Source organism: Gorilla gorilla, chromosome 4 (genome assembly GCF_029281585.2).
Source record: "Gorilla gorilla gorilla isolate KB3781 chromosome 4, NHGRI_mGorGor1-v2.1_pri, whole genome shotgun sequence".
NCBI lineage: Eukaryota > Metazoa > Chordata > Mammalia > Primates > Hominidae > Gorilla > Gorilla gorilla.
In genome coordinates, this window is record NC_073228.2 from 47,314,549 (window position 1) to 47,340,253 (window position 25,705).

General features: G+C 49.9%; 1 protein-coding gene across 10 annotated transcripts; it reads left to right on the forward strand.

Moving 5' to 3' along the window:
- Positions 1–165: 165 nt before the first annotated feature.
- Positions 166–23,197, forward strand: KIF18B (kinesin family member 18B). Of its 10 annotated transcripts, XM_063706347.1 has the most exons (17): positions 206–320; positions 1,524–1,555; positions 11,544–11,870; positions 12,486–12,643; positions 12,966–13,070; positions 13,284–13,394; positions 13,471–13,668; positions 13,802–13,978; positions 14,912–14,986; positions 15,125–15,225; positions 15,656–15,842; positions 16,168–16,295; positions 18,874–19,079; positions 19,320–19,869; positions 20,827–20,916; positions 21,406–21,491; positions 21,719–23,197. In XM_063706347.1, exons 3-17 carry the CDS (start codon positions 11,558–11,560, stop codon positions 21,823–21,825), a joined length of 2,592 nt encoding a protein of 863 aa, XP_063562417.1. In that variant the 5' UTR covers positions 206–320; positions 1,524–1,555; positions 11,544–11,557; the 3' UTR covers positions 21,826–23,197. The 10 variants fall into 10 exon arrangements, with proteins under 10 accessions (XP_055243874.1, XP_055243876.1, XP_018882385.3 ...); XM_055387899.2 differs by lacking the exon at positions 1,524–1,555 and having other exon boundaries at positions 166–320; XM_055387901.1 differs by lacking the exon at positions 1,524–1,555 and having other exon boundaries at positions 166–320; positions 15,692–15,842.
- The last annotated feature ends 2,508 nt before the right edge of the window (positions 23,198–25,705 follow it).

Sequence of the window (25,705 nt, forward strand, 5' to 3'; positions counted from 1 at the left end):
CGTGTGTCCAGCCCCGGAGACACCGCCTGGGAAACTGCAGCCGACAGGATGAGGAAGTGCGCAAGCGCACTGTGAACGGCTCTCGCAACACTTTGTTACTTAGGAAACAGCCAATCAGCGATACGGTCGCTGACCAATAGGAAGCACGGTCCGGCCCGCCCGGCTAATTTGAACGCAAGGCGCCGGGTGGAGGTTGGCGCGGGTAGGGGAGGGTGTGGGGCGCGCTCTCCTGGTGTGGGTACTCCTGTCTGTGGTGTGGCTGTGGGACCCGTGAGCAAGCAGCGACGCCAGCGACGCCAGCGGCGGAGAACCGACGAAAGGTAAGTCCTGGCCCACGGCGGAACCGACCGCGCGAACGCCTGCTCTCAGGTCTCGGACGCGCAGACCCAGCTGCTCCGGGCGGGGGGCCTGTGCCAGGCCTCTTTTGTGCTGGACGTCAAGGTGCGGCGCGGAGAACGAGCTTTGCTGCCGCCCCGGCAGGCTCTGTCTGCATGGACCCCTTTAAACTGGGCGGGAAGCGGAGCGCTTCCTTACACACCCGTACGGGTGGTCAGGACCCCTCCGCTCATCTATGCTGGACCTAGACTGGGCCTGCACATCTGCCACCGGGGCCTGGCCCTCTGTACGTCGGCCCCGTGAAAGGTCCTCCTGCTCGCGAGTGAGGAAGAATTGGGCTCTTCTGCACGCTACAACTAAAGTCCTGGGACTCCCTGCATGTCAGTGAGGAGTATGTAAGCCCCTCTCCACCCATCTACTGAACTGATTGCAGAGCTGCACGTGCCGGTGGCTCTGGCACGCAGTAAATTTTTTTTTTTTTTTTTTGGAGATGGAGTCTCTCTGTCTCCCAGGCTGGAGTGCAATGGCGCGATCTTGGCTCACTGCAACCTCCGCCTCCCGGGTTCAAGCGATTCTCCTACCTCAGCCTTCCGAGTAGCCGGGATTAAAGGCGCCCACCACCACACTCAGCTAATTTTTGTATTTTTAGTAGAGACAGGGTTGGCCGGGCTGGTCTCGAACTTCTGACTCAGGCGATCCGCCGCTTCGGCCTCCCAAAGTGCTGGGATTACAGATGTGAGCCACCGCACCTGGCCAAATGTTTGATTGAATGAAGGAACAAGTGAAAGAACATTTATATGACAGAAGACCAGGCCTTTGTTACTGCTCCTAGGATGCATCTCCCCTTAGCTTTGACCTTTTAGGGAACTGAAGTGACATGGAAAAGATTAAGCCTGGTCTGTGCCACAGAACTTAAGGGATTTTACTGAAGACACTGGTTCCTCCATCGTCATGGGAAAATGCCATATGTCATATAATTCTAACAGTAATACTAATACCTATTGAGCACTTACCGGGTTTGAATGAGCTCATTTAATCTTCACAAATATATGGGGTAGATACTAATATTATTCACAATTTACAGGTTGGAAAACTGAGGCTCAGAGAAGTTAAGCCTAGTTTAGAGGAGAACATCTCAATGTTATATTGCTTTCTCCAGTCTTCTCCCTATTCTGTTTCTTCCCCAGTCACTGCATCCCATGCTTCAACAAGTACAAAGGTATCCAGTCATTCTCTGCCCATTTCATTATTGAATTTCCCTACCCCTAGAGAGTTATTTTAAGATGTTGGTCTTTATATTATCTAACCGAATTCCATTTATACCTTTTTAAAAAAGTATACATGTATACTGTTGCAAAAAAATAAAATAGAAGTTAAAAAAAGTATCCATGTAGCATATTTTATAAATTTATAAATTGTTTTTCTACCTGGCCACAAAACAAATCTAAACAATTATCAGAGTATTGTATAAAACATAATCTTTTTACATAAGCAATTAAGTTATAAATACCACATTTACAATTTTTTTTTTTTTTTGGAAGTAGAGACAAGTTGTCCCTATGTTGCCCAGGCTGGTCTTGAACTCCTGACCTCAAGCTATTCTCCTACCTCAGCTTCCCAAAGCCCTGGAATTACAGGCATGAGCCACTGTGCCCAGCCCATGTTTGGATTTTTTTTTTTTTTTTTTCTGAGACAGAATTTCCCTCGTTGCCCAGGCTGGAGTGCAATGGTACTACCTCAGCTCACTGCAACCTCTGCCTCCCGAATTCAAGCGATTCTCCTGCCTCAGCCTCCGGAGTAGCTGGCATTACAGGCACCCGCCACCACACCCGGCTAATTTTTTGTATTTTTAGTAGGGATGGGGTTTCACCGTGTTGGCCAGGCTGGTCTCAAACTCCTGACGTCAGGTGATCCACCCACCTCGGTCTCCCAAAGTACTGGGATTACAGGCATGAGCCACCATACCCGGCCTGAAATTTTTTAAAAATACACTTAAGTAGGTCAAATAGGAAATCATAATTGTAATTAAAAGATAATTAACATGAAGCGATTATAAAAATACTATTTATAAAACTTGTGGGATGCAGTTAAAGCGATACTTAGAGGGCAACTTATAGTCTTAAATGCTTATATTAGAACATTTTGTTTAAGAAGCTGAAAGTTAATGAGGCAAATATCCAACTTTAATAAGACAGAACAGCAGAGAACATATGTAGAAAATAAAAGAAGATAAGACTGGGCATGGTGGCTCACGCCTGTAATCCCAGCATTTTGGGAAACCAAGGCGGGTGGACAGCTTGAGCCCAGGAGTTCAAGACCAGCCTGGGCAATATGGTGAAACCCCATCTCTATAAAAAAATTTAAAATTGGGGGGTGTGGTGGCGTGTGCCTGTGATTCCCAGCTACTCAGAAGGCTGAGGTGGGAGGATCTTTTGAGCCTTAGGAGGTTGAGGCTGCAGTGACCCATGATCGCGCCACTGCACTCTACCCGAGGCATCAGAGTGAAACTGTCTCAATAAATAAATAGGCTAAAAGCAGAATCAATGAAATAGAGTTTTATCATATAATAGGATTATTTTAGTCAAATGCTGTATCTTAGAAAAGAATAATAATTAAAAAAACCTCTGGCAATATTGATGGAGAAATAAATAAAACATACAAAAAAGACCTTAGGAGCAAAAATAGGGACATACTTCAGTTACAGAGATTAAAAGAAAGAGAAATGGGAATGGAACATTCTTTTTGACAATGCCTTTGGAAAATTTTCTAGGAAAAAACAACTTGCCAAAACTGACTCAACAAGTTACGGAAATTTTGACTAGATCTAGGACTATTTCATTGAGGAATTCAATTTTCCATAGAGGAAATTGAGTTAGTTTAAAATGTATCTTCACAGGCATGAAAAACCTATACCAAATTCCACCAGAAACTTACAGGCAATTGAAAAAGATGATTCTACTTTACACAAACTGTCCCTATAAAAAAGAGAAAACATATTAAGTCTATTTTATTATATCAAAAATGACACAAAGAAAATTACAAGTCAGGCCAGGCGTGGTGGCTCATGCCTGTAATCCCAGCACCAGCACTTTGGGAGGCCAAGGCAGTAGATCACCTGAGGTCATGAGTATGAGACCAGCCTGACCGACATGGTGAAACCCCATCTCTACTAAAAATACAAAAAATAGCCGGGCATGGTGGCAGGCACCTGTAGTCCCAGCTACTCAGAAGACTGAGGCAGGAGAATCACTTGGACGGGGGAGGCGGAGGTTGCAGTGAGCTGAGATCACGCCATTGCACTCCAGGCTGCTGGGCAACAAGAGCAAAACTCCATCTCAAAAAAGAAAAAAAAAAATTACAAGTCAATCTGTTTCGTTAATGTAGTTGCAAAGATCTTAATAAAATATTAGCAATCAGAAACCAGTTATGTATTTAAAAACTAGATTATGACCAAGTTGAATTTATCCCAATAATGCAAGAATGGTTTAACACTGGAAAATCTATTAATATAATTTACACATTTAGAGATTTAAAGAGCAAACATATCCCATTAGGCACAGAAATACAATTCAATAGGAGCCGGTGTGGTGGCTCACTCCTACAATCCCAGCACTTTGGGAGGCTGAGGTGGGAGGATCACTTGAGCCCAGGAGTTGGAGATCTGCCTGGGCAGCATAGTGAGACATCATTTCTACAAAAAATTTGAAAATTAGCCAGGGATGGTGGCACACCTGTGGTCCCAGCTACTGGGGAGGTAGGTGACATGATGAAGTGGGAAGATGGCTCGAGCCCAGGAGTTCGAGGCTGCTGTGAGTGGTGATCCCACCACTGCATTCCAGCCTGGGCAACAGCATGAGACCTGGTCTAAAAAAATAAAAAAGGAAAAGGAAAAGAAAATAGAATTCAATAAAGTTCAATATCCATTCATGACTTTTAAATATATATAGGTAAACTAGAAATGGAGACAAATTTCCTTAAACCAACAAAGTGTGAAATAGTAGAAGCATTCTTTATAAAATCAGGAAAGGGGCGAGGATACTCACTATTACTGCTTTTATTCAATATTGTGCTGGAGGTCCTAACCAGAAATGTAAGACAAGAAAAATAAATAAAAATAAAATAAGATTAGAAAGAAACTAACAACGCTATCATCAATTACAGCCTTATGATTGTCTATTTAAAAAAACAAGAGGCCAGGCGCGGTGGCTCACGCCTGTAATCCCAGCACTTTGGGAGGCCGAGGCGGGTGGATCACAAGGTCAGGAGATCGAGACCATCCTGGCTAACACGGTGAAACCCCGCCTCTACTAAAAAATACAAAAAATTAGCCGGGCGTGGTGGCGGGCGCCTGTAGTCCCAGCTACTCGGGAGGCTGAGGCAGGAGAATGGCATGAACCCGGGAGGCGGAGCTTGCAGTGAGCCGAGATGGCGCCACTGCACTCCAGCCTGGTCGACAGAGTGAGACTCTGCCTCAAAAAAAAAAAAAAAACACACACAATTTTTTCCTCTGCATGACCACAACATGTAGGAAGAACCAGTGGACCGGGGGTGCTGTTCTTTTGTGGGTACCAAGGTGAGGGGGAGTTGGGAGCTACCCAAGCCCAATTGCAGGGCAGAACAGCCTAAGGATGGGGTAGTGCCCCTGGTGACAGAAGGTCAAGTTCTAGCCTTGCTACTTCACATTTGGGAGACAAGTTCCTGTGCCTCCTGTTCCTTTTGTACAGTAGGGATATAACAATTGTTGTGAAAGTTAAACACCATTTGTAAAGCACTTAGCATAGTGTCTAATTCATAGTAAGCACTAAGTAAATGTTAGCTGTAATAATGATTATTTTTAGATTTTTGGATTCAGACTCTGCTCTTCTCTGGCCCTTATTTATTCATAGGACAAATTCAGCATTTGCTGCATGCTGGGCCGGGTGCCCAGGAACCTGGGGTACACAGACTATGTCAGAAGAAGGTCCTCCTCTTGGAGTTTAAGGACAAAAAAACAAGTGTATTAGGGTTGTGAAGGAGAGATGAAGGGGGCTACAGCATCGCCTGTAAAAATAGGACGTCCAGGGGCTGGGCTTCTTCCCCTACCCCCTCACCCCTACTACGTTCCTCAGCTTCCAGAGTCTGCAGGTAGATTCCCTCAAGTCCTCTGAAATTCTTCTCCAGGGACTTGTGAGGAGCTTGGGCTCACTGGGCCTGTCTCTACTAGGGTGGGCAGAGCAGGCTCTCCCCAAAACAACAGAATCTTGGCTTCCCAGCCCCAGCCTGGCAGAGCACTAGCCTCTGGGTTTTAATGAGCTGCCCTGGGTTAGAAACAGGATGTGACCGTGGCTGGCTGAGAATCCTGAAGATCTTATTAGAGAATCATCTCCCTTGTACTTTGGGCTGAAATGCTCTTTCCAACCAAGGATCAAAGCAAACTTGACACACGTTCTCTCATTAATCTCCCCATCCCCTGGGGCGGGAGCAGATCGGTAGCTGTTTTCTCTGGTTCTCAAAGAGGGAAGCTGATGCGACATTGACCTGGTGTGGCTTGTGGAAAGACCTCCCCCTTGGTCAGATGCTGAACAGGGACCAGGACCCAGGCATCCTAGCGGCGGCTATGCCAAGTGTCATCCACACTTTGTGCCCCACGCCCCCAGCACCATCTCAGCAAGAAGGAAAACATCTCATTAGGCAAACAGACTCAGCCACACTGGCCCTCAGGAGGCGGGAGGAGAGAACTGTAAAGGTTATGAGCACTCCTTTGCCAGTGCCCTTTTTAATTTGCTGCTTAGAATGTTAGGCTGCTCTGTGGCTCCTCCTCAGCTAAAGCCCTCCCCATGGGGAGCAGGGACTGCCGGGAAATGTGGACCCAGGCACCCTCTGCCTTCCCTTCCCCGGGTGCCAGAGTGGGGTTTCCTGGGGGTAGGTCTGCAAGAGTAGGAGACAGGAACCCTCTCTGTTGAAAATTAGGTACAGCTGGGCGCAGTGGCTCATGCCTGTAATCCCAGCACTTTGGGAGGCCAAGGCAGGCGGATCACCTGAGGTCAGGGGTGCGAGACCAGCCTGGCCAACGTGGTGAAACCTCATCTGTACTAAAAATACAAAAATTACCTGGCCGTAATGGTGGGCGCCTGTAATCCCAGCTACTGGGGAGGCTGAGGCAGAAGAATTGCTTGAACCTGGGAGGCAGAGGTTGCAGTGAGCCAAGATCGTGCCACTGCACTCTAGTCTGGGCGACAGCGAGACTCTGTCTCAAAAAAAAAAAAAAAAGAAAAAGAAAATTAGGTACAGTCCATATATTTGAAAGTGTAGAATACAGAATGCTAATTCCATAAAAGGAATTATAATTATTATACAAACATAAGGGACTATTACAATGATGTGATCATTGTAGCATAATATATAATATCACTATAAGGCAGTATAGCCCGATGTGTAGTCAGACTGCCTGGATTGGAATGGGGCTCCATCACTCACTAGCATTGAGACCTTGGGCAAATTGCTTAACCCTCTCTGTCTCAATTTCTTCATTGAAAAATGAGTATAATAATAGTATCCATCTTGTGAGATTGCAATGGGGATAAAAGGAGATGATATGCGTAAGGTGCTTTGAACAGTTCCTGATGCAGTGAGCACTTAGCTAATATGCTTACTATGGCAATCTGATTGCTGGGACAGGAATAGAATTACATACATGTAAAAGGATTATGGTTGGTTGATATCTTTTTCTTGTTTTATATGGGGACGAAGTTAAGAAGTTTAGGGATGAGGGGACAGGAGTTTCAAATCAGCTCAGTTCTGTCTCATTCCCCAAGGAAAACCTTAGCTGTTTGCTAGAGTGTCAGGTAGAAACTCCACTTTTCTTTGCTGAATGACCTTGGTATTTGTGACCCACCAGTGGAAGCTAGTCTTTACCTGGAAGGCATCCATCTATTCATAACGCCCAGGAACAGCCCCTGTTCCTCACCCCTGTCAATATATCCCTAGAGTTGGGCTGAACTTTTCCAGGCTGCATTCCAAAATTCTATCCCTACCCTTGGTACGCTGCATTCCAAAAATTCCATCCCTACCTTTGGTACGCTGTTTCGAAAGAGAAATGAAAAACCAGGGAGAGAGGTCTGGGGATGATATAAGAGTGAATGAGTAAATATATGTTTGGAATTATTACCAGGTCAACATTAGGAAATCTGTTGAGTCACCCTCTACATTAATAGATTAAAGGAGAAATATGTGTGATCACTTCAACAAGTGCCAAAAAGCATTTGATAAAATTCAACACCCATTCCTACCTTCCTAATGGGCAGTGGAGGTGGGGAACTAAACATAGAAGAGCTAAAAATAGAAAGTAGCTGTCATTATTTGCAAACGATATCATCATTTAATGAAAGACTTAAGATAATCAATGACGATCTATTAGAACCAATAAGGGAGTTCAGCAATGTGGCCAGATACAAGATCTGCATGCAGAAATCAGTAGCTTTCCTATCTTCTGGAAAGAAGGAGTTTGAAAATGTGATTTTAAAAGGAGTGGGTGGGTGCAGTGGCTCACGCCTGTAATCCCAACACTTTGGGAGGCCAAGGCGGGTGGATCACTTGAGGTCAGGAGTTGGAGACCCCACCTCTGCTAAAAATACAAAAATTAGCTGGGCGTGGTGGCACACGCCTGTAATCCCAGCTGCTCAGGAGGCTGAGGCAAGAGAACCTGGGAGGCGGAGCTTGCAGTGAGCCAAGATCGTGCCACTGCACTCCAGCCTGGGCGATAGCAAGACTCAGTCTAAAAAAAAAATAAAAATAAAATAAGGAGCCTATTCATAATATAGCAAAGATCATGTAATAACTAGTAATAAACCTATCAAGAAATATATAATACCCATGTGAAGAAAATTATAAAATTTTACTAAAGACTGTAAAGGTGTGAATAAATGGAAAGAGAGATCAGTTCCTAGGTGGGAACACTTGATATTGTAAAGATGCCAATTTTCCTCACATTAATCTATAAATTCAAAATAATCCAAATTAAAATCTTAGCAGGATTTTTCATAGAAGTTCATAAGCTGATTCTAAAATCATATGTAAGACAAGATGCCTAAAAGTAGCCAAGAAAAAGAGCAATGAGGTGATATATGATAAAACCACAGTAATTACAACAGTGAGGTACTGGAAAAGGAATGGACATAACGAAACAGAAGAGAAAGTCCAGAAACAAATTCATGTTTCTTTTTTTTTTTTTTTTTTTGAGATGGAGTCTCTGTCACCCAGGCTGGAGTACAATGGTGCGATCTCAGCTCACTGCAACCTCCGCCTCCCAAGTTCAAGCGGTTCTCCTGCCTCAGCCTTCCGAGTAGCTGCGATTACAGGCGCCCGCCACTGTGCCCGACTAATTTTTGTATTTTTAGTAGAGACAGGGTTTCAACATGTTGGCCAGGCTGGTCTCAAACTCCTGACCTCAGGTGATCTGCCCACCTCGGCCTCCCAAAGTGCTAGGATTACAGGCGTGACCTCCCAAAGTGCTAGGATTACAGGCATGAGCCACCGCACCTGGCACAAATTCATGTTCCTTTATTTATTTATTTATTTATTTATTTATTTTTTGAGATGGAGTTTCACTCTTGTTGCCCAGGCTGGAGTGCAGTGGTATGATCTCAGCTCACTGCAACCTCTACCTCCCAGGTTCAAGTGATTCTCCTGCCTCAGCCTCCCAAGTAGCTGGGACTACAGGCACATGCCACCACACCCGGCTAATTTTGTATTTTCAGTAGAGACGGGGTTTCTTCATGTTGGTCAAGCTGGTCTCGAACTGCCAACCTCAGATGATCCGCCCACCTTGGTCTCCCAAAGTGCTGGGATTACAGGCATGAGCCACCACACCCAGCCACAAATTCATGTTTCTATGAGACTTTAGTTATGTTAAATTTGGCATTTCAAATTGGTGGAGGAAGAATGCACTATTCGATAAATGACCTTGATGATAATTGCGTACCAATTAGAAAGAAAAGATATTTAGAAACCTCCTCACACAGTTCACACACACAAAAAAATTCCATCTCCATGACAACCTAAATGTAAGAAAGAAAAAGTATTAGACAGAAATATAAGAAGAGGGTTTATTACCTTGGAGAAGAAATGTCTTCTTAAGTATGACATAAAAGCTATAAAAGAAAAGATTGACATGTCTGACTATTTAAGTGTTAAAAACTTCACTATGGCCAGGGTAGAATTTTTTCCAGGAATGCATGGTTGGTTTGATACCAGGAATAATATCTAATAAATTACCATAGCAACAAAATAAGGGAGAAAAAAGCACATAAATATATTGGGAGGGCCAGGTGCAGTGGCTCACACCTGTAATCCTAGCACTTTGGGAGGCCAAGGTGGGCAGATCACCTGAGGTCAGGAGTTCGAGACCAGCCTGGCCAACATGGCAAAACCCCGTCTCTACTAAAAACACAAAAATTAGCTGGGCGCACCGGTGGGCACCTGTAATCCCAGCTATTGGGGAGGCTGAGGCAGGAGAATTGCTTGAACCTGGGAGGCAGAGGTTGTAGTGAGCTGAGATCACGCCATTGCACTCCAGCCTGGGCAACAAGAGTGAAACTCCATCTCAAAAAATATATGTGTGTGTGTGTGTGTGTGTGTGTGTGTGTGTATGTATGTGTGTATGGAGATGCTGAAAGAGCATTGATAAAATTCTAGACTTTCCTAATAATAACCCCAAGTAAAACAAGAATAGAAGAAATTGCTAATGTGATAAAGACTACTTGTATAAAACTAATGTCTAAATAGGGAAGCACTAAAGCCATTTCCTTTAGAATCAGAAACAAAACAAGAATGCACATTATCATCATTATTATTCAACATTGTTTTAGAAATTCTAGAGACTGCAATAGACAAGAAATGAAATATTGGGTATGAATATGGAGAAGAAAAGGTAAAAATTTTTTCCTCTTCTGAGACATAATTGTATACTTAGAAAACCCAATAAGTTCTAATAAAAATAAAGGAAATTAATAAGAGAGTTTGGGGGTGGTAGATATCGTGTGAATATCTAAAATTAGTTGTGTTCCTCCATACTAGTAATTATCAGCTGGAAATGTAAATGGGGAAAAGTGTTCCATCCACAGGAGCAGTTAAGTACATAAAATACCTGAGAAATATATTAAAAGGACAATTACAGAACTAACTGAAGAGATAGAAAACTATAAAATCTTATTGAGGGACATAAAAAATATCTGAACAAAAAGAAAGGCAGTAGCCACAATCTTGCCTGAAAGAGTTTAATACACTTGGCTGCTAAAGGCTTATGTAAAGTAAAAAAATAAAATAAAAGGCTCAGTATAATAAATATGTAAATGTAATACAATTCAAACTATAGCCCCAGTAGGGTTTTTGAGGGAGGAGAGGGCTCCAGGTTGGGGGTAGAATTGATAAAATTTTCTTAAAATCAAGTAGCACAATGAATGCCTGAAAATAGCCAAGAAAGCTATAGAAAAGAAAGAGTAATGAAGAGGTTCTTGCCTTACTAGCTGGAAAGCATACTGTAAAGTAATATCATGGAAACAGTGTGGCACTGGCCCAAGAATAGACAGAGATACATGAGGGTTATGAAAGGTAAGAAAAAAAAAAAAGAATAGACAAATGGATTTGTGGAACATACTAGAAAGCCCAGTAAGAGGCCTCCAACAATATAGTCATTTGAGGCCTGGCGCGGTGGCTCATGCCCGTAATCCCAACACTTTGGGAGGCTGAGGTGGGCGAATCATGAGGTCAGGAGTTCGAGACCAGCCTGACCAACATGGTGAAACCCCATCTCTACTAAAAATACAAAAAAAAATTAGCCAGGCATGGTGGCACACGCCTGTAATCCCAGCTACGCAGGAGGCTGAGGCAGGGGAATCGCTTGAACCTGGGAGGCAGAGGTTGCAATGAGCCGAGATCATGCCATTGCACTCTAGCCTGGGCGACAGAGCAAGAGTCCGTCTCAAAAAAAAAATATATATATATATATATATAGCGAGAGAGAGAGAGAGAGAGTCATTTGAGTATGACAAAGATGGTATTTCAAGTGAGAAAGAGATATAATTGGTTTCGGCACCAATATTTTTACTCCCTTGAGGCATAAAACAGAGACCAGTCATTGGGAGTGGGTGGAGGGGACCTTGGAGTGCTGAGGGGGCACCTGGTCAGGCCTGGGGTGGGATTGGTCCTCAGCTCCACCATGTCTCACCCAGGTGTCGCCACAGTGATGGCAGTGGAGGACAGCACGCTGCAAGTGGTGGTACGGGTGCGGCCCCCCACCCCTCGGGAGCTGGACAGTCAGCGGCGGCCAGTGGTTCAGGTGGTGGACGAGCGGGTGCTGGTGTTTAACCCTGAGGAGCCCGATGGAGGGTTCCCTGGCCTGAAATGGGGTGGCACCCATGATGGCCCCAAGAAGAAGGGCAAAGACCTGACGTTTGTCTTTGACCGGGTCTTTGGCGAGGCGGCCACCCAACAGGATGTGTTCCAGCACACCACGCACAGCGTCCTGGACAGCTTCCTCCAGGGCTACAACTGCTCAGGTGAGAACCTCAGCCCTGCCTGGCAGTGGCCTGGCCTCCCTGCCTCCTCCTAAGGGAAGGGTTTCATGTGTCTTCTGGCATGTGCCCACCTCCCCCAAGCCGGGCACGATTTACTAAGGAGTTTTGTACAATGTCCCATCATGCTCTGTGGGACACTCATTCATTCATTCAGTCTATGGGGGAGGCACTCTACTGGGCCCAGCGCTGCAACAGCAAATCAGACAGGACAGTTCCTGTCCACTTGGTGCTTACAGTCTAGAGGGGAGAAGACACCACTCACAGATCACACCCACAGTGTGTGGGGATAAACCAGGGTAAGTGGTAAGAGGGAGATAACTGTGAGCCTTCAACACCAAAAGCTGCCTCACCTACAGAAGGAAGGCATAGCCCGCACCCATAGTGGAGATCCGGTCATCCCAAATCCACTGGCCTATGGGGGAACAGAACAAACACACAGAGAACTCCAGCCCTGCAGCGGGAACATGGAGGGTGTGATTAGTGGGATCAATGGACCAGGGAACACAGGAGGAAAAGGAAAGGGGCTTGAGGGAGGAGGGAAGGGCTGAGCTGGGTGGCAAGGCACTGGGGTCCTCCTCCTTACTATGTCCTCTGCAGTGTTTGCCTACGGGGCCACCGGGGCTGGGAAGACACACACCATGCTGGGAAGGGAGGGGGACCCCGGCATCATGTACCTGACCACCGTGGAACTGTACAGGCGCCTGGAGGCCCGCCAGCAGGAGAAGCGCTTCGAGGTGCTCATCAGCTACCAGGAGGTCGGCTGCCCCTGCCCTGGGCCTTGTTCTCACAACCACCCGGGGGGAAGTGAGCCCATGGGGTGGAGTGAGCTGGTGTGGGACAGGGTGGCGGAAATGGAGAGCTGGCACCCCCCAAGGAGATAGATACTGCTCAGTGAGATGCTGCACTAGAGACACCCGCCTGTTCACCCTGCTGTGGTCATGTAACACAGTCCTGGGAAGCGCCACTTCTGTGGGTGTCTCAGATACATCCCGGCCTCAGCTCCCCTGTCCAGCCGCTAGGGAGAGGTTTCCTGATGGGCCGCTCTCCCTCAGACCTCTTCCTTTCTCCCTTTCTCAGGTGTATAATGAACAGATCCATGACCTCCTGGAGCCCAAGGGGCCCCTTGCCATCCGTGAGGACCCCGACAAGGGGGTGGTGGTGCAAGGACTTTCTTTCCACCAGGTGTGGGATTGGGCTCGGGTAGGATGATCAGCCCCATGGGTCCTCGGGGTTCCCTCACAAAACCGTTTGGGGATGCCCTGGGTCCTGTGATGGTGGTAGCGGTGGTGGTGGTAGCAAGGGGGTGATATAGGTTCTGAAGAGAAGCCCTTCCTGTTAGGGGAAAAGTCCTGATCGGGGAACCCACAGCCCCGTTCCTGGGCTTCTCCTCTGTAGCCAGCCTCAGCTGAGGAGCTGCTGGAGATACTGACCAGGGGGAACCGTAACCGCACGCAGCACCCCACTGATGCCAACGCGACTTCCTCCCGCTCCCATGCCATCTTCCAGGTGAGGTCATGGGTCAGAGCCTGAAACCAGTGCTCCTGATGCCCATCTCCCCCTCACCCCTGCCATCTGCCTTCAGATCTTTGTGAAGCAGCAGGACCGGGTTCCAGGACTGACCCAGGCTGTCCAGGTGGCCAAGATGAGCCTGATTGACCTGGCTGGCTCAGAGCGGGCATCCAGCACCCATGCGAAGGGGGAGCGGCTGCGGGAGGGGGCCAACATCAACCGCTCTCTGCTGGCGCTCATCAACGTCCTCAATGCCTTGGCCGATGCAAAGGTAAAGCAGCACAGGCCAGTGTTCTCCCCAGGATAGCAACTGAGCACCTGAACCCAGGGCCAAAGGCCACAGGGCCCCATCCTGGGTCAGTGCCATCAGTCGCCTCACCCCATACCTGCTTACTGCCCCCCAGGGCCGCAAGACCCATGTGCCCTACCGGGACAGCAAACTGACCCGCCTGCTCAAAGACTCCCTCGGGGGCAACTGCCGCACAGTGATGATCGCTGCCATCAGCCCCTCCAGCCTGACATATGAGGACACGTACAACACCCTCAAATATGCCGACCGGGCCAAGGAGATCAGGCTCTCGGTGCGTGCCAGCCAGGGCCGGCTTGGGCGTGGGGCAGCTCCAGCCGGGGAGCAGGAAAGGGTGGGACCCAGGCAGCTCCCATAGATCCCTGGGCCAAGTGTCCCCAAGGCAGAGGAAGGAAGTTCCTCTGGCCTGAACATGGTGGCTCATGCCTGTAATCCCAGCACTTTGGGAGACCAAGGTGGGCAGATCACCAGAGGTCAGGAGTTCGAGACCAGCCTGGGCAGCATGGTGAAACCCCATCTCTACTAAAAATACAAAAATCTGCTGGGCATGGTGGTGGGCACCTGTAATCCCAGCTACTCTGGAGGCTGAGGCAGAAGAATCGCTTGAACCCAGGAGGTAAAGGTTGCAGTAAGCTGAGATAATGCCACTGCACTCCAGCCTGGGCGACAGAGCTAGACTCTGTCTCAAAAAAAGAAAGAAGTTCCTCTGTCTTCAGAGAGTCTTTGTGATAGAAGCGACACAGTCCTCATCCCTGGGTGGGAAGCCACCAGCTGAGAGGGGCAAGATGTTCTCCAAAACCAAGGGAGACGGCAGGAGGGTGGCCTGTCATTGGCCAGTGGTCTAGTTCAGACTTGTTTTTAGCAGTGGGAGCATATTTTCAGCAAAACATAAACACCAATATATGCTTTCTGCCACATCTGCTTGACCCCTCTCTTCCTCCCTCCCCCCAGGGAGCCCTGGCTCTCCTGGGACCACTGCAAGAACACCCTAACCCTGGCAAGAAGGTCTTAGTCGTGGAGTCAGGGGTCTTCTGCCCCTCGCTGTGGTCTCAGGCATGATACTGACCTTCTCTGCTGTGTCTCCCCACTTGCGAGGGTGGGTCTTGGGGACGTGGGTGAGACCTAGTGCAGTGCCTGGCCATCGGCGGTGGCTGATAAAAGCTGCTTTGAATGAACAAATAAATCTCTCTCCTGTTCCCCATCTCAGCTGAAGAGCAATGTGACCAACCTGGACTGTCACATCAGCCAGTATGCTACCATCTGCCAACAGCTCCAGGCTGAGGTGAGGAGCCCGCCTTGGGGGCAGGCTGGAGGGCCGACAGCCAGAGGCAGGAGCTTGAGGGTGTGGCGGGGGCTCTGTCTGCGCCTCCCCTCCTGTGCTTAGCTGGGGCTCTCAGGGGCTGGGCTGCTTCTGTTCCAGGTAGCCGCTCTGAGGAAGAAGCTCCAAGTGTATGAGGGGGGAGGCCAGCCCCCACCACAGGACCTCCCAGGATCTCCCAAGTCGGGACCACCACCACAACAGTGAGTTCCACTGCCCATTCCCACCCCCACCCTGCAGCTCAGCCAGGATGGGGAGCCAGGCCCTCTTCTCCAGTTTCTGGAGGACTAGGACTCCTTGCTTCTGCTCCAATCCCTAGGGTTAAGGGTTTGCACCCAGTGCCTGCCCAGCAACTGATTGTCACCTAGAGTGCTGTGTCCAATGAGTAAATGGCACCCCAGCCCGTAAGAGCAGGGCCTACTATTCGAGAGAAGGTGAACTTAGGGGTGTGTGTCATTGTCTCTCAAACCAGAAAATCCCTGACTCCTCCTACCCTCAGCTACTGCCCATTTGTCACCTAAGCATCTGTCCCTTATGGACTCTATACGACCTGGGTGCCACAGAGATCCCACCCGCTCCCTGCTCTCCCACCTGGCCCACATCCTGCCTCTCAAACCCTCCTTTCCCGCTTAGCCTTCCCAGCTCCCCCTTGCCACCCCACCCTCCCAGCCAGCCCTGCACCCCAGAGCTCCCTGCAGGGCCTAGAGCCCTTCAAGAGGAGAGTCTGGGGACGGAGGCCCAGGTGGAGAGGGCCATGGAAGGGAACTCTTCAGACCAGGAGCAGTCCCCAGAGGATGAGGATGAAGGCCCAGCTGAGGAGGTAGGACTTGGGGGTGTGAGGCCTGGGTATCGGGAGGGCTTGGAGCTGGTGGGATATTGGAAAAATTGCCTTTCCCTGACTCAGAGTCCCTTCAGTCCCGTCTCTATGTGGATGTCTTGCACCTTAGTCATTAGGAGGATTTCAGATTCTGTGCAGGAAGAAGAAATACTCTATCAGATCCTTGTGTGTTTGGAAGTGACCAGGACCTGGTCATTCTAGGAGCTGTCATTTCCACTCTTGTAGGAGGGAAGGATTTTAGAAACTGTTTATAAAGATGGGGAGGCCATCCTGGCCCCTCTACCTGTGCCTTTTCCTTCCTCTTTAGGTTCCAACCCAGACGCCAGAGCAGAACCCCACACATGCACTGCCAGAGTCCCCTGGCCTGACCCTGCAGCCCAAGCCAGTCGTGGGCCACTTCTCAGCACGGGAACTGGATGGGGACCGTTCTAAGCAGTAGGTATCTTCTTGCTGTATTCTGGAATCAAGGTGGGAAGCAACGGGCTCAGCCTCCCTGGGTGTGGGAATTGGTGTTAAGCACATCGCAAAAGCCCTGTCTCTTCATCAGCACTGTCCTTTACCTGGTTTCACCTCCTTGTTGTTATCATCACCTACTTGATTAACTTATCACCTCTATGTATTCCTCTACATAGCTGGCTGCCCAGCAGGAGAGGGAAGCAAAATGCCAGAGTACATCCAGGCAGCCAGCAGACCCTGGGTCAGGGCAGGGCAGCTGGGGCTTACGCTTTGCTTTCCAGTCTGAGGGCAGGCTGCCCCTCCACAGCAAGGAGGGGACAGCCAAGGGAAGCTGAACGTCAGGCTGGGGAAGGGACAGCCTTCCTGAGCCAGTGTTTTTCGTGTATCTTCATCAACAGATTGATTGCGGCTATTTTTTCTCAGAAGTAAATACAAACCACTAATCAAAGCCAAAGAAAAATGGATTTTGGACCATTCTTTCTATGCTTCATAGAAAGACGCTGCTAATATTTTTCTCCTTGGCCCCTAGTTCCTAAATCCCCTGCCACTTAGCTCTGTTACTGCCATCCCGCTCTTCCCTCCCCAGCACGCTTCGTGCTAGGCAGTGTATTTAAAGCTTCTGGACAGAAGGGCCTGTTTAATTTTATTTCTTGTTGGGGAGTGTCTGTTCCCGACTCAGCAAAAATGCTGCAGTCTGAATAATCGGCAGCTCATTATCTGTCTCCTGCTTATCGGGTCCTGCCCGGGGCCCTGGAGAGGCAAGGATGCTCTGGTGCGACATCCCCCTGATCTCCCAGGGAACAACCATGAGCTCCTACCGATGACCCAGGGCCCCTCTGCTAGGGGTCCCCTGTTATGAGGAGAGAGGACACCAGGGTCCTTATTTCTGCCCTGGCTTTGTGGTCTCCAACAAATTGCTTCAACCTTGGCCTTGACTGGGGATCATAGCCCCCGGTCTCCCTACTTCTTGGGAATGAAGTACTAATAAAATGTGACAAATCTCCATGTTTGGAAACGTCCTAACAGCCAGATCGTTGAAAATAATTTCCCTTTGATTTTAGAATTTAGAATCTTGGACCACTAGGGTACTGAGTAGATCTTAGATTTTCCAGTTCAGTGGTTTTTCAGATTTTTTTTTATTGTTTTTAGCTACAAAATACTTTCTTCAAATGAAATCCTATGCTGAAGTCTAATGCATAGAACAGTCAAAACAGAGTTACTCTGTCTGATGGGTTTTTGAAACCTAATTTGAAAACTCCAGATTTAGACCAGCTCCCCATTTGTCAGATGGGGCACTGAAGCCTTTGTCCAGGCTCACATAGCAAGAGGGACGGGGCCAGAGCCTGGATATTTCCCCCAAACGCCCATGCTTCGCAATTGTCTGATCTTCCTTGTAATGTGTGGCTAGTGCAGATATAGAATAAGTTTCCTCTGTGTCCGTTTTAATTTATATCCTGCCTTTTTTCAAAAAGGCCTTGAGGCTGCTTTATAAAATGAGTTTGTGTTCCCTCAGCACACCCTGACTGAGGGCAGTGGAGGGGGCTTCAGAGATGTCCAGGCCGGTAGAACTACCTGAGGATAAATCATTTTCCATGGATAATTCCCACTGAGATAATTGTGTTTATTCTTTTATCATAGGTGTGCCTTACAGAAAGAAAATATGCTTTAGTAGAATCTAAATTTACAACATCAATTATCTCATTACCTTCATAATTTCCTTTAAGTAGCCCCCCAGTGCCTGTGAAATACGCCTTGATTCACACATACTTTTTCAGGATCCCAGTCATTAAATAGAAAGCATAGACGGAATGCGTTTTTGAGGGCCTTCTTAGAACCACAATGAACATAGCCTATCTTACATAATCTCCTCTTATCCTAACCAGCAAGATGGTATTATTTCCATTTTACAGGAAACAATAGTTAGCTAGACCTACAGTGCTTATTACATGTCAGGTATTCTTTAAACATTTTGTCTGTAAAGTAACTCATTCAGTCTTTCCAATAACCCTATGAGGTGGGGGCATTTGTTATCCCCATTCTAAGGTTGTGGAGACTGAGGTTAACCAGTGCATCCAAGATCACACAGCTGGGAGGTATTGGAGCCAGGATGTGAGCGGGAAACTAGCAGTCTGACTTGAGCTGGGCTCTTAACTGCCCCCTTGCACTGCCCTTAGGGTAGATGAACTCATGATTGCAGCTCTAGTAAGTGGCAGAGCCAAGAGAAGACTCAGACCTTCTGAGTCCAGGGCCACCTAGTGCCATTTCCCTACTTCTCAGATCACTGTCTTTGTCATGGGGCGTGTTTAGTGGGTGACACCTCCCACCATTACCCATGGCCATCCTGGTTGGCCTTGGCCTTCAGCAATAGCAGAGCAGGAACTGTGGCTGAGAGGGTGGTGAGTCTGGCTAGCCTGTCTGGGGTGAGGCAGGAGGGAGCCAGGGGACCAGTTCAGGCTCCTCAACCACAGCTAGAGTGATGAGGACAGGTGCATGGCATAGAGGCTCCTGGTCAGGCTGAGTCTGAGCAGGGCTGGGAATCCCCTTTCTTCTGTTCCAGGTTGGCCCTAAAGGTGCTGTGCCTTGCCCAGCGGCAGTACTCCCTGCTCCAAGCAGCCAACCTCCTGACGCCCGACATGATCACAGAGTTTGAGACCCTACAGCAGCTGATGCAAGAGGAAAAAATTGAGCCTGGGGCAGAGGCCTTGAGGACTTCAGGCCTGGCCAGGGGGGCACCTCTGGCTCAGGAGCTGTGTTCAGAGTCAAGTGAGTCTCATCCTGCTCTCCCCTGCCTGTCTTCAAGGTGCTGTCTTCAAGGCCCCACTGGGGCCAAGGGGTGTCCAGGGGCCTCAGTTGCTGGGTTTTGCTGCTGTAGGAGGCTGGGCCCCTGGGATCCTAGACTTCTGCACACAGAGAGGCCCCAGGAGACCTGAGGGGTTATGGGCTCCTTCATGTCTCCAGTGTCTGGCTCCCCAAGTTCTACAAACTCTCCTTCCTTCTGTGCAGTCCCTGTGCCATCTCCTCTCTGCCCAGAGCCTCCAGGATACACTGGCCCTGTGACCCGGACTATGGCGAGGCGACTGAGTGGCCCCCTGCACACCCTGGGAATCCCGCCTGGACCCAACTGCACCCCAGCCCAGGGGTCCCGATGGCCCATGGAGAAGAGGAGGAGACCAAGCGCCTTGGAGCCAGACAGTCCCACAGCCCCAAAGCGGGGCACCAAGCGCCAGCGCCAGTCCTTCCTGCCCTGCCTGAGGAGAGGGTCTCTGCCTGACACCCAGCCTTCACAGGGGCCCAGCACCCCCAAAGGAGAAAGGGCCTCCTCCCCCTGCCATTCCCCTCGCTTTTGCCCAGCCACAGTCATCAAAAGCCGGGTGCCCCTGGGCCCTTCCGCCATGCAGAACTGCTCCACCCCGCTGGCCCTGCCCACTCGAGACCTCAATGCCACCTTTGATCTCTCTGAGGAGCCTCCCTCAAAGCCCAGTTTCCATGAATGCATTGGCTGGGACAAAATACCCCAGGAGCTGAGCAGGCTGGACCAGCCCTTCATCCCCAGGTGGGTCTCCCAGTCTCGCTCCACCCCTCCTGTCAGTGGTCAGTGGTCAGCAAGGGACTTGGTGCTGCTGAGAAGTATGGAGGACAGCCTGACTCTTGGAGCTGGGACGGTTCCTATCTGTTCCACTTTGGTTGTGATCCGCTTTGCTCCCCAGGCCCAACAGCTGCCAGGGAGGCGTCACTTCTCCTGGGGCCCCTGCCTGGTCTGTCCATGCTGCAAAGCCACCCACTCTGTGCTGGTTTGTAGCATGCTCATGAGTAGCTAATGGGACCCCAACTTGGAAAGAGTCAGCAGGGAACAAGAATGTACTAGGGGAACCCAACACTACTGTTCCTCTCTTTACTTGGGCTCTTTGGCCTGGGCTGCATTCTATGTTCCACTGGGAAATACCTCTTTCTGCCACTTCTACTCCAGATTTTGGCTTCCGGCCCAGCATCTGGAACAGGAAAGGGGGTCCTTAGAAAACTCAGTTCAGTATTTTCCAGTGAGAAGACGAAGCTGTCACTCCCCCTTTCCACACACATGGCAGTGGAGGGGAACAGCAGCCTGCTCAGGACAGTCCAAGGCCAAGAACCAGTGGCAGACTGACCTGCACCTGTGGGGCAGAGGCTGGCAGGCTCTGCCCACCCACGCACCCGCCCATTCCATAGCCCGAGAAGCAGCTCTTGGTAACAAGCGCAGAGCTGGGCAGGTGGAAGGGTGAAATTGTTTGAACTCCAGTTCCCCGGGTGCACCAGAAACTGGCATCTGGATGTCCTCCCAGAGCAGGCCTGTCACTCAGCTGTCAGCCAGGCAGAGTGAGGCAGGGAGAGGAATCCACCTCTTTGTAGAAGAAACCTCAGAGGTCATCCTGTCCAACCACCCTCCCCCATGCCCGAGCTGGGGGCTGGAGGGAGGAAGTGGCTGGCCTTGCTTCCAGTTCCCTGCTGATCAGCCTCCTCTGTCCTCCCTCCCCAGGGCACCCGTGCCCCTGTTCACCATGAAGGGCCCCAAGCCAACATCTTCCCTCCCTGGGACCTCTGCCTGCAAGAAGAAGCGCGTTGCGAGGTGAGGTTTGGGAGGTGTCAGCTGTCTGGGAGAAGGAGCTCGCTCTCACCAGGGCAGTAGACACCTGGGCCAACTCTGGGCCCCCAGTGTCTCTGTCTCTACACCCCCAGAGCAAGCAGCTGAGGTCCTGTGAGCAGGGCCCGCATCTAGTTCTCCAATTGAGGTTTCCTTGGCCCTTGCTATCCCAGGATCACCCCAGAGCTGATCCATGAGGGAGGCTCTCAGCACCCATTTATCCATGAGGGAGATGTTGCACACCATTAATCCAGCAAAGGGACTCTCCATCCTCACTGCTACTTCCCTCTTGTGTCCCCAACCCTACACACTGCCTCTCCCGCCCTTAGATCCAGCTCTGGAAGCTCCTGCTGGTGCCCAGCAGCCTTTGCTCTCAGGGCTTAGTGTCAAGTACTTATATGCCCCACTTCAATGCACACCCATAGTCCAGAGACAGGGCCGTAACCTTCCACCTTCCCTCCTTTCCTCCCTCAGTTCCTCAGTCTCCCGTGGCCGCAGCCGCATCGCCCGCCTCCCCAGCAGCACTTTGAAGAGGCCAGCTGGGCCCCTTGTACTCCCAGGTGACTGGCACTAGGGACAGGGATAGCCTGGGCCATGGAGGCCGATGAAGACAAGAAGGAGGAGGGGATGGGGAGCTGAGACCCAGAAGAAAGGAGGGCCTAGGGTATTGCCAAGCATCTCAGGGATGCTGCTGATGAGACAGGTGGGAGGTGGGCTGGAGGACGGGGACAGAGCGTCACTTTCCTTCCTCGCTGCACTCCCCGCCACCTATCCAACTGGCCTGCAGAGCTGCCCTTGAGTCCCCTGTGCCCTAGCAACTGGAGGAATGGAAAGGACCTCATCAGGGTGGGGAGAGCGCTCTCAGCAGGGAACGGCGTCACCAAGGTGTCCTGACCGCCAGAATGTCCTGACCACCAAGGTGTCCTAACCTACCGGCCCCTCTGCTGGATACCCCTCTTGGACCTGTAGCCACCTGCACCAGGAGCTGGACCTGCCTTCCTTACCTGGGAGCAATTAGTGCCAACACACCTTTGCTGTATTAACATCCCTCCCCAGACATCCATCCTGCTACTCACCCTCTGTTAATCTCCTGTTACACTCAGCTTCTTGGCATGTACATATTCATTTGTGAGTGTTAATGTGCTGCTGTTTTTTGTTTTTTGGTGGTTTTTGTTTTTTGTTTTTTTTGTTTTGAGATGGAGTCTTACTCTGTCGCCCAGGTTGGAGTGCAGTGGTACGATCTCAGCTCACTGCAACCTCCGCCTCCTGGGTTCAAGTAATTCTCCTGCCTCAGCTTTCCAAGTAGCTGGGATTACAGGCACCCATCACCACACCCAGCTAATTTTCGTCTTTTTAATAGAGAGGGGGTTTTTCCATGTTGGCCAGGCTGGTCTTGAACTCCTGACCTCAGGTGATCCGCCTGCCTCAGCTTCCCAAAGTGCTGAGATTACAGGCATGAGCTACCACGCCTGGCCCGTGTTGCTGTTTTAAAGGTGCTGCCATGTTCCCCCATCTTTTTTTTTTTTTGAGACGGAGTCTCGCTCTGTCGCCCAGGCTGGAGTGCAGTGGTGGCGATCTTGGCTCACTGCAAGCTCCGCCTCCCAGGTTCACTCCATTCTCCTGCCTCAGCCTCCCAAGTAGCTGGGACTACAGGCACCCACCACCACGCCCAGCTAATTTTTTGTATTTTTAGTAGAGATGGGGTTTCACCGTGTTAGCCAGGCTGGTCTCGATCTGACCTCATGATCCACCCGCCTCGGCCTCCCGAAGTGCTGGGATTACAGGCGTGAGCCACCACGCCCGGCCTCCCCTCTCATTTATGATGCCCTCTGTGCAGGCAGACGGCTCTTGGGCTCTTTTCCCCACCTGTCTCTAACACAGGCCCCACGGTGATGGCCACAGGCAGTAGAGGAGGAATGAGGATGGGTTGGGGAGTGGGGAGTCGCGGCTTGGCTCTTCCTGGTTTCTGAGAGGGACATCTTCATCCCTACTCCCCTTGGTCCCCAACCACAGTCCTGGTGAAGATGTGGATGATAATGGTGCCTTGATTTCCAAATGAAGACAGCTTTATTGCTTAACTCTATTGTACATAGGATACACGTTCAGTGTAAAAAAGTGTAAAGAAAGGGGAATTCAGCCTTAATGCTGCACCTAGATATAAATGCTAATGATACTTGGGTTTATAGCCTTCTGATCCTTTATTTCTGCATATATATATAGATATATACATATATTTTTGGTATAACAATAAACCGTCTCCATCCTTGGTGTGTGTGTCTCTCTGTACACCTAGATAGGATAGCAACACCTTCCCTTTCTCACCTTGCTACTCTTAAGACCTCAGGAAACTTCTGAGTATATACAGAAAACAGTTCTCACTCTGCCTCCTCCTGGAGCCTGAGGTCTGAGCCCGGCTCTTCACTTCACAGCCCAATACGCCCTAAAGGGCCTCCTCTTCTCCGTGGGTTTGGGAGTAATTGCACCTGGAGGTCTGTTTCACCCTTCTACGGCCTTGGCGGTGAGTTGCTAGGAGTTCTGCCTTCTTAGTGGCCCCCAGGTGTTAGGTGAGGCTCCAAGCTAATCCCCACAGGCCTAAGTCCAGTGCAGTCTGCTGCCAACACCCGTCCACCTGGCTCGTGACTTCCATCTCCACTTCCTTGGATTGGGCGACAGTGCCACATAAGTTTCCCTCCGTTCTCCCCATGAAGACATGGTTGGCTGAATGAATTAATAGTGTAAACAAAATTACAGGAGTCTGTGTTTAACCTGCTTCTGAAAACAAACATGTTAAAGGTATTTAGAGCATTGTGAGTAGCATGTAAATAAATGCTGCTAATTTCAAGTGAGTCCTGGCTGTTCTCGGGGAGCAGCCTCTACCGGGTCAGCCCCTCAGCTCTGAGCCCTTTTTGTTTTGGTTTTGTTTTGTTTTGAGACAGAGTCTCACTGCAACTCCCAGGCTGTAGTGCAATGGTGCAATCTTGGCTCACTGCAAGCTCTGCTTCCTGGGTTCAAGCGATTCTCCTGCCTCAGCCTCCCAAAATGCCGGGACTACAGATCTGGGCCACCACACCTGGCTAATTTTTGTATTTTTAGTAGAGACAGTGTTTCACCATGTTGGTCAGGCTGGTCTCGAATTCCTGACCTAAAGTTATCCACCCACCTTGGCCTCCCAAGATGCTAGGACTACAGGCGTGAGCCACCGTGCCTGGCCTCTGAGCCCTTTTTGGAGTAGAGGAAAGAATAGCCAGAAGCATTGAGCACCCACTGGCTGCCAGGCCCTTCACTGAGCTGCGCCACCTCATAAGGGAGATAATGATAGGCTCCGAAAGGGTCACAAAACTTGCCCAGAGTTAGATTCAAGCGTTCTGGATCTGAGGTCTGCTTCTCTGCATAACACCAAGCTGCTTTCCTCCAGAAGTGAACAATGTCTGTTCACTTCCAGAGGGAAGTGAAAAGGACAGACATTTCATGTGCTTGGGGTTCCCTCCTTTCCAATTAGTCTTAATGAGGTTTTCCCCCACTGTGTACCATGATTTCCAGAGAGGCAGTCACAGATTCACATCATCGTAGCCCCCAGTGCCCTGGCATGGTGCCTTGACCTCAGGAGGCCTCGCTGAGTGTTGGTTGGATTCAAATTGAATAACATCCCCCATTTCCTGGGGCCTTCACATATATTATTTTATTTGATCATCACCATCACCCCTGCAAGTGCAGAGGCAGCAGGCACAGGGCAAGGCAGCTGGTAATGAGGGCCAGGAGGGCAACCTTCACCCAATAGGGTCCGTTGCACGAGGCAGAATTTTGCCTGGGCCGGGGGCAGCTCAAGTGGAAGAGGTCACTCTTGACAAGAATGTTCTACAGCCGGTCATTCACTCGGCAAACACTTGTGGCTCCGTGGTGCAAAATGTGCTCCCAGGTAACCCATTAAATTGACAACGACTCTGTGCCGATGGAGTCAAACACGTGGGACTCCTGCCCTCAATCACAGGAGGTCGAGCTGAGAGTGCTCACTCGCGGTGTGGTGTCCCCACGCCAGGAGGCAATTTGGCTGGTCTGAGCTTTGAGCTTCGCAGGGAGCTGGCAGGGGATCCAGGGGGCAGCAAGCTGACAGCCAGCTCCCAGCTGACCTCCGTGGGCGGCAATGAGACTCAGATTGGATTGTTCTTACATAAAGAGAGTCATCCACGAAACGCGGCGATCGATGGCTCCCCATCTGCTGAGGGCCCAGCCTGGTCTAACGCCCCCCGCTCCCTGCCTCATCCTGCCTCTTCCACCTCAAAGGCCTGGAAAAGCCTCTCACTCCACCTCTATGAGTTTAGAAATCCTCATGCCCCAGGCCTTTTATGCCCACCTCCTTGCTTGACTCAGTACCCACGGCTCATGCCTGGGCCCCCACCCTGGGGTACAAATCCTGCCCAGTTCAGAGAATCAGGCTCAGTGCCAGGGGCTGAAAACAGAACAAGACATGGTCCCTCCATGCACGGAATCAGGATGGCACCTGTTCCTATCACCTGAGTGTAAGCCAAAATCTCCATCAGTGTTGGTATCTGCCAAGGAGAAGGGGTTGGGTTTTCTCTCTGGGTACCCCTTACACACGGTCATCAGCTTGGCCCACAAAGGGGACTTCGTCACCACCTGGGGAGCCTCCATGGTGGCTACTAACTCAGGAGTCCTGCCTCCCAGACCCCCAGATTCTCCCAGGAATGTCCCCTTGGCTCTTGGTCATGTCTGGGGGATCCTGGCTCCCAGCTAGAATTTGGTTCACGGTCATCTT